This window comes from Musa acuminata, chromosome BXJ1-4 (genome assembly GCF_036884655.1).
Source record: "Musa acuminata AAA Group cultivar baxijiao chromosome BXJ1-4, Cavendish_Baxijiao_AAA, whole genome shotgun sequence".
Taxonomy (NCBI): Eukaryota; Viridiplantae; Streptophyta; class Magnoliopsida; order Zingiberales; family Musaceae; genus Musa; species Musa acuminata.
The window spans coordinates 28332251-28341970 of NC_088330.1; the positions used below are offsets into that span (position 1 = coordinate 28332251).

The 9720-nt window shown below is 30.6% G+C and overlaps 1 protein-coding gene across 1 annotated transcript; it reads right to left on the reverse strand.

Moving 5' to 3' along the window:
- Positions 1-657, reverse strand: LOC135672493 (uncharacterized). The gene has a single exon (XM_065180970.1). The coding sequence runs from the start codon at positions 603-605 to the stop codon at positions 201-203; it is 405 nt and encodes a 134-aa protein (XP_065037042.1). The 5' UTR covers positions 606-657; the 3' UTR covers positions 1-200.
- Between the last annotated feature and the right edge of the window lie 9063 nt (positions 658-9720).

The following is a 9720-nucleotide window of genomic DNA, read 5'->3' on the forward strand; positions in this document are numbered from 1 at the left end:
TAATATAAATAACAAATGTGGAACCACTTCGTTTCTTATATATTACAAATCTTCCCCCACTTTTTTAGGCTATCATAATATCAGCTAATAACCCATAAGTAAATAGAGCATGCATATATATATATATATATATATATATATATATATATATAAAAGAGAGAGAGAGAGAGAGAGAGAGAGAGAGAGAGAGAGAGAGAGAATCAAGGCCCCCACATATCCTGAAAACTAGACTGGAAGTAGACGAGGATCAGCAACAAGACGACGACTGCCGCGACGCCCCACGGCGAGCTTCCCACCTGCGGTCGTTCGTTGCTGCCGTTGTAGTAGCTCCTCCGGCGATGGTCGTACGAGAAGAGGCCAAGCAGGCTGTCATCAAGCCTCTCGATCGAGGACAGCCATCGGATGACAAGGATAAGCAACACCGGGATCACCAGGAGCGCCCAACTCATTTGCTCCTCTGCGTCGTCGATGAAGGACTCGTAGTGGAAGAACCATGATAGACTTAGGAGGCCGAGGACCATTAGCAGTATCAGCAGCACATGATACGGAAGAGGCGAGAGCGTGAAGGCAGCACACACTGAGGACTGTCTTCTTTCATATGCCATGGTGAGAGAGACACACAAAGAAGGCGAATTAGCGGTACGCTTAGAGATTGAGAAGGTGATGTATATATTATGGGTTGGGTTCGTAAAGTGAAGGTGTGACCCCCCATTTTAGGGCAGCATAAAGGGAGACATGCTGGATTCCTCTAATATGGTGGGGCCAATCTTATGATGCCTTTGGTGGTTTCCATGAGGTTTCTTGTTAGGATGTGCATGAATTCAAAAAGACACATCATTGAGATTACAACAAAATTCAGTGAAGATAGATAGATCTCAACTCACTCTTATTGGTCGAGTTCTTTCTTAGTCAACTTGATGGTGTGATTCGAACGAATTCTAAATCAATGGGTATTCTCCTTTGAAGCGTCTTCATTTAAATGTAAGACCAAACTGGAGCACTAATTCTTCGTGATCATGAAAACTCGATGGTTTTGGTGAAAAATATTGAACCTATGAGTTGGTGTTTCATGCAAGCATCATCATGAATGAGGCAGCAACCTATGAGTACTTTAATCTGAGTTGGGTGGGTCACATTAGAATGTATAAACAATAAAAAGGTTTGTCCCTTCTTAGACAGTGCCGACCAACAAATTTTAGGTTAGATATATAGATAGAGTCTATTGACATGAATAACAAATACTCTTCCTCTCTATTTTGTTTAATTATATTTTTAATATTCTCAAATCACTTTAGGATTGTGCCCAAAAGATGAATTATACCGATTAAATTTTTTTGAGGTGAAATTCTCAAATCGATTCTGAACATAGGGATAAGATTCCACTTTAAGATATCATTTATATGATTCTGAATTTTTTTTATAGACCTTTAAATCATTTAGTTTGTTATTTAATACTATTTAGTTTCTTAATCAAAATAAATATATATACCCTAATTTTTAACCCAATATAAATTCATTTCTCCAATAACTTGTCCAAATAGTCCTCCACTATTCAATGGGAATCTTTTCCTTTTTGTACTCAAAAGACTTTGTTCATTTACTTTTTCCCACAGTTCAATTGTGTTCTTGTATGTATGATATAAATAGGTCTGAGGAAAAAATAATTAGACTATATCAGTCTAAGAGGAGCTAATATTTGACTAATTTAAAGGGAATTTGATAAAGTAGTGTGTATAATAAGCTCTTTTTTATGGATATCTAAAATTATTTTGTAGACTATTGAGCATTTATCATCCTGAAATCTAAAAACACTTCAACCACAGGGAAACAATCATACAAATTATAATCTTACAGTATAAAAATTTTCAAACGGTATTAAATAAATTAATATTCTCGGATGTGAATTTAATTTTGAACCAATAGCGAGCTTGGCTTTATGCTAAGCAGAGGACAAATATACGTCTTTGATAAAATAAATATACAATATGAGGCCGTGATAGTTAAAAGGAAAGTTTGTCTTTTGCTTTAGATTTAGGTATTGTTTCTCTCTATGATGTCCTTATAAAATGAGCGAAACACTCCCTTGGCGTATTCGTCATATATCATTGAACATTTAGTGCACTTTAACTATTGTTAGGGTTTTTAATGGTACCAAAAAAAAAACGTGAATTAGTATTATAAAATTCAATCGAAAAGAACACAGTATCTAAAATATGAAGTATGAGTAAGAGTTGAAAGTAAAGTCAATAAAGAAATGATACAAATTAATTTATAGTAACTCAGTCTTCTTAACCGTTCACTTTTGATTTCTTTTCTATGATTATCGATTTTCACTCTCAATGTTGCTTCAAATGAATAAAGATTAATAACTCTTTATATATATATATTTTATAAGCTTAGGAGAGAATCTCGGCACTCACTCTTTTACAAATAACTTCTCACATCCTATCATTTAGTATTACAACTAAACTCAAGAGGGATGAATCAAATATTGCTCAAAGCGAAAGAGCTATAATACTTCGTAAACTTCAAAATGGATACTCTATCAACAAAGTCTGAGCAGAACATTTATAGACTTTAAAAATATTTAAATATAAAGTCAAAATTTTAAATTCTCAAATTTTTGAAATACGGATGGAACTACCACTAGCATCGGGTGATACTATTGTCGTAATATTTGAAACTTAATTACAATACTAGACTCTAGTAGTTTTCCATTGTAAATTTTGAATTCATTGTTGTCCTAGGTGATACTACCATTGCCATATGAATTATCACTGTCGAAAACTTTAACAAAACACAAATGGTGCTTGTCGAATAACTCAGGTAGTACTATTGCTTGGGTTTGACAATACCACCACCCCAAACTAGTTTATGGCACTTTTTTTATCTTCTAACGGGCTCAATTCAGCCCAACTTTAAATCCAATGGATTTCATGATAAGTTAACTTTGTTTCAGCCCAATATCAACTTAAATTGGCCTAAAATGACTTTGATCAAGACCTTAACAAATCAACCACCTATCTGACATATCTTCAAAACTTCTACATGTTATCCACTCTTTTAACATATTATCTAATCTATTGGTACTTTGTTCAAACATTCGATATATTATCTTATCCTTTGGTATATCATCAAATCCTCTAATATGTTGACATTACCACAACATATGATCTTTCAGCTCGATATTTCTAATATAATTACTAATAAAATGATGCTTAATATCAATATGCTTGGTTTGAGAGTGTTGAATATGATTTTTTATTAAGCAAATTATACTTGTGTTATCATATTTTATAGGATGTTTTTCAAGCAAAATCATAGTCTTCTAAAGTGTATTTCTACGCACAACATACACTTATTGCGATATATTCAGCCCATAAATAGTGTGATAGAATTTTGATTTTTTGGATGATCAATAAACAAATATATGACTTAAGAATTGACTACTTTTAGGAGTATGTTTTCTATCATATTCTACATCCTATAAAGTTAGCATTAATATAAGCAATCAAATCAAAATTATCAAATTTGAATATCATAATCCAAAAAAATGTGTTCCTTCTAAGTATTTAATATTTTTGTTTACAGTCTTAAAATAAGACTATTTGGGATTTGATTAAAATCTAGCATAAAGACCTAAAATGAACATAATATTAGGTCTGATAGCATATAATAAACTTTCTATTATACCTCTATAAATCTTTTGATTAAAATGTTCACCATCATTATCAATGTCTCATTCTATGAATGTACTCATTAGTGCATTGATGGCCTTAGATTTTGTTTTTGTTAAATATTTTTAAGTAGGTTATGAGTGTATTAGTTTGATTGATAAAAATATCATTCTTAGATTATTTAATTTATAAGCCTAAGAAAAATATTAGTTCACCTATTAGGCTTATTTAAAATTCTTAGCTTATACTTTTGACAAATGATTCATATAAAGTTTTATTAGGATAACCAAGAATAATATCATCAATATAAATTTGAATAATAAAAAATTATTATTAAAATAGTTAATAAATAATGTAGTGTTGATCTTACCTTTTGAAGAATTATTTTGATGTAAGAAAAAATCAAGTCTCTCACACCAAACTCTTGGGGTTTGTTTTAACGTGTTGAGAGTCTTAGATAATTTATGAATAAGATTTAGATAAAGATTATTTTAAAATCCAAATGGTTATTCAACAAAAAATTCTTTCAAAATAAAACCATTAAAAATATATTTAACATCCATTTTAAATAGCTAAAATAGAGATAAGCAAGAAATATTCTTATGGCTTCAAGTTTAACTACAATAGCGAATGTTTCTTCATAATCTATGCTTTCTTTTTAGTTAAAATATTTGATCAGTAATATAGCCTTATTTAGAACCATGACGCCTTATTTATTTTTATTCTTAAAGATGTATTTAGTACTAATTCTAAAATGATCAAATTGATTTAGCTCTTCATACGTTGCTGAGACCCATGAGCCATCTTTAATAGCATCATTAATACATTAAAGCTCAATTTGAGATAAAAATAATATTTAAATTAACATATTTTTAAAGAAAAATGAGTTTGAATATCTTTCGATATATCTCCAATAATTTGCTCATTAAAATATGCATCTACGTACTTTCATTTATTGGATAAGTTTTCCTCGGAAGTATATATATTCATATTACTTTAGAAAGTAAAATCATTATTCAAATTTAATTTTTCAAGTTCAGAACAATCATCATCAAAATTAATTTTCTTAATTTAAGGAGATTCATAAAAAATAATATAAATAGATTCTTGAAGATCTTTTGTTAAAAACTTTATAGACTTTAGAAATAAAAGAGTAGTAAAAATAAATACGTTTTATAAGATTTAGTATCAAATTATTTAAAAGTATTCTTGTCATTTAAAATAAAATATTTACAACCAAAACCTGAAATATTGACTCATAAAAGAGTCTAAGATAAATAGCACTTTATAAGGACCTTATACATAACATAGTAAACTTTACTATGTTAGCTTCAGGCTAAATATATTTGAGTAAGTTATGTTTATTGAGTATAGTCCTAATTATCTCTTGTAGCCTCTAATTCTTTCTCTTAATAACTTTATTTTATTATAGATTTCTTGAAGTAGAGAAATTATGGTTATACCCATTTAAATCACAAAACTCTTAAAAATTATGGTTTTTAAATTTTTCACTATGATCACTACGAATATATAAAATCATAAAACCTTTTTTTTATTTTTAACTTATTTATAAATTTTAATAAAATATTTAAAACAATCATTTTTATGTATCATAAAATATGTCCAAATATATTTACTATAGTCATCAATAATCACATATGCATATTTATTGTCTCATAGCCTTATAATATCAATAGGTCAAAATAAGTCCATATGAATTTGTTGTAGTGGCTTAGAGGTAATTATTTGGTTTTTGTGTTTGAAGCTATTCTTTTATATATTATAAATTTTATATTTAATAAATTTAATTTTAGACATTACTCTTACAAATATTTTAGTTCTAATTTATGAAGTCAATTTTATGCTAACATATTTTAGTCTTCTATACCAAAATCATACATCATTATTCAAGGCCAAAAAGTAAGTTACATCATGAATGTCATCGGGATCAATAATGTAAACATTATTTCTTCTTAAAGCAATCAAAGATCTATTTTTATTTGGCATGTTTATAATAAGATTTAAATTTAACTTGATATCCTTTATCACAAAATTGACTAATACTTACTAAGTTATATTATATTTTCAATCAAAAAAATTAATTTATTACCAATGTTTTTTATGCCAATGATTTTTCTTTTATTATTATCTCCGAAAATAACGTATCATTCATCTCAATTAGTAAGTTTTGAGAAGTTTATAGGATCTCCAGTTATATATCTTGAGTATTCACAATCAAGATATCATCTTTACTCCTAGCTCTTATTTGAAGATATACATATAAAAGAGAGGGTTGATTTAGATACTCATTTAACTTTAGCTTTCTTTAGGGTTAGATTTATCTTTTTTGTCTTTTTAGCTTTATATTACTTATGATTTCCTTAGAAATTCATACTAATTTAATATGACTATTTTTCTTAATGGAGAATGGAGAATGAATAAAGATAATGATCAGATTTACCATGAGATGCGTGCCTTTGACATAAGTAAGGTTGCTCCCTAACAAAATTAATCACACCATATTTGATTTTATTGGAATGAAACTCAATTGCTTCTCTTTTAAAAATTTAAACTTATTTAGTTAAGATCATATCAAATGATTCAATTCAAACCTCAAATTTAATTAGAGATTACTTTAAGAATTTATTTTTCTTTTTAAGTTCAAGATGAAAGGATTTTGAGTTTTCACGTCAAAGGAATAAAAGATTTTGAGTTACATTCGTGATTAGTACTTTTTAATGTATCAAACTCGTTACTAAGTAAAGCATGATTTTTTTCAATGAACTATATTTTTTAATAATCTTTCTAAATTCATTATATAGGTCATGAAATATTTCAAATAATTTTTCATACAATAAAGAAGTTTGTAAGGAATTAGTAACCTCATTGTCGAACACCATAATAACATAATTTGTGACTTTTCAATGATTTGCTCTTTCACCTTTGTCCTATCTCCATTTGACCGTTCGTCTATTGATAAGTTTTCTTCTTCTTATTTAGGTACTTCACACATTATCTCATAGCTTGTTAATAAACTTAAGTTTTTCATGTGAAAGATTGCTTTCTCCAATTGTGGTGATCCTTGCATCTCAATTTTTTTGGAAGTCACCTAACGATCTTACTTGATAGATCATCAATAGATTCTTTTAGCATCATCATAAGATGCCCAAGTAAATTGATGCCTTCATATGTAGTTTTCAAATTATGCCAAATATCAAAAATGTTTTCATATATAAGAATCTGATTAAACTCATGTCAATTGCACAATTTAAATTATTTATTACTTTAGTATTCAAGTGAAATAATTACCTTTCAGAATCTATCCATTCTTCGTAAGGTTTTGTCACTTCAAAATCATCTATGATTTTATAAGGTTTTTGAGAACTATTTTTAATAATAAATCATAAATCATGATGGTATGCTTGCAAGAAAACTCTCATTCTAATTTTCTAATTTTCTAAGAAGTAAAATTCATCTCACTAAACATAGAAAGACATATGATAGAGTGACTCTCTTAATTATACAAAAATACCATTATCTCTTTTGGATATTAATTCAAGTAAGACAATTGTTTGGATCTTAATGACACTAAGATGAGAGTAAATTAGAGTTATAATAAATTTTAATTAATTTAAAATTTAATCAATAAAAACACATATCTAAAATGTGAATCAACTAAACATGAAGTGTAAGTAAGAGTTATAAGTGAATGATTATGAGCAATTACGTAAGAGAAAGAATATAAATCAATCTATAGTACTTCAATCTTTCTGACCTGCATTCACTCTCGATTTCTCTTCTCTCGAGGCCTCTTGAGATCTCTCGAGGTTATTGGCTTTCACTACTAATCTTGCTTCTAAAAGATAAAAGATCAATAACACTTTCTAATCTTATTTTCTTTTTGTAAGCTTAGAAGAGAACATTCACATTTACTCTTTCAGAAAAGATCTCTCACCTCGTACCAATTAGTATCACAACTAAACTTAGATGAAGAGAGTCAAACAATATTCAAAAGAAGAGTAATAATATTTCATAAATTTAGGAATGGATGCTCCATCAAACAAATACGAGTAAAATATTTATAGGCCATAAAAGACTTCAAAAATAAAGTTAAAAATTTAAATATCTTACATTTTAGGATATAAATGGTATTAACACTAGATGGTACTACTATCGTAATATTTAAAACCTAGTTATAGTGCTATCGTCATCGTCCTAAGCCATACTACCATCATCATAAATGATACCATTATTGGAAACATTGATAAAACACAAACAATACTTATTGAATGAATCAATTAATACTACCACCTCAACCTCAACCTAACAGTACCTCTACCCTCGACTAGTTTAAGACACTTGTTTAGCCTTCTAACTAGCTCACTTTGATCAAATTTTAAATTCTATGATTTCATGATATGTTGGCTCTGTTTTGACTCAATACATACTCAAATTGATTCAAAATAATTTTGATCAAGATATTTGACTTAAACTCTCATTTGTTTAGAATAAATATGATGACATAATGTACAAAATCAAATTGAAGTTCTCAAAATTTTAAAGATATTCTTTTTTCCACTTTTGGTAATTGTTTAGTTGACCTCATAGGTTGAGTGGGATATACGATACCGACGTCAGTCCATGTCAATGTGTTATCTTTTATGCTTAGAAGGTTTATACTCATTCTTAGTATCAGTTTTGCAACACTAGTCGGACTGAGGTTAACAATCGAAATTTAAAAGCAATGTTAAATGGTAAACATGTGATTCGGTCATAAGCTATCAACAATAGAAGTTTTTATCCCAACTGATAATTTTAAGATTTGTAGAGTGACGTTTCAAACCCTCAAGTGAATTAGGTATACTAACTTTCAGTATCACTAGACTAATATTTTGGATATAAAATTGTAACATATAAAATTGAACTTTCCATCGAAGGTGAATCAGATACACTTATTAATATTATAATCACCTGAGGGACAAAGGATTCCACCTTGCATCCTAATCCTAATTAGTGGCTTGATTACATTCTCGAAAATAATGTAAGATAATATAAGAAATTAGTTATAGTTGTTGTAAGTGAATAAAAGTTCAGTGACTGATGAGTTAGCACGGTTAGGTCCGCGGGTCGATGTCGGAAGCTTCATGCAGGGTGGGTAGGATGATGAAGTGGCCACACCCTCGGGAAAGAATATTGGCTGATGTTGGTCGGGATCCGGACTGGCTCACTGCTTCTCCTTTGTGCGATGGAAGGTGTCTTCTAAGTCGAGACGTTCACCGGTCGGGAGTGGCTATTTGGAGTAACTTGGATAAGAGTCAGGCTGGCAGGGGCGGCTAGGCCCTTGTGAGAGGATGTTGATCCGAGTTTCTCAGTTTGCCGACCCGGGCGCCGTTTGTGGTGGGATGTGTCTCTCCGACTCCGGGATGAATGACAGCGCGTCCTTGTGCACTGGATGGTAATTCCCGGATTGAGGTGCTCGCCGCTCGGGGTGTCCGCCTTCTTGCAAAATGACATTCGTCAGGTGCTTCTTGACTTTGGCCCCTCCGACGAGCAAGTCAATGGAGTATTTGATATTGAGTTTTTTTCTCTCCCCTGGCCGGGCGTCGGCCAAGGGTTTATATACTATTGTGTGAGGATTGGTTGCGCCTAGGTTCGGTGTCGCTGTTGACCCTTACGGGATGGGACGACTTTTCTGACGAGCTGGCGTCTTGGGGGATGCTTGAGCGACGTCAGACGATACCGTCCCGAGCCCTCGGGATAGTCATGTCGCATAGTGTCTTGGTACAGAACCTGACTTGATGTGCATCACGGGGTTCCGATGGCGTGCGGCGTTGAATTCTGATATGTCATATCAGTTGTTAAATCCCAAAATTTGAAAATAAAATTAATTAATAAATTTGATAAATCATTTCCAATGGTTGTTGCTTAGTTATTAGTTGTTAAATCCCAAAAAAGAGGCTCTAAATAGTAAGTAAAGAAAAAGGATTTCCCATTTATATGAAGGGTAATCTGGACCAATAAAAAGTTAGAATCCACCGACCCC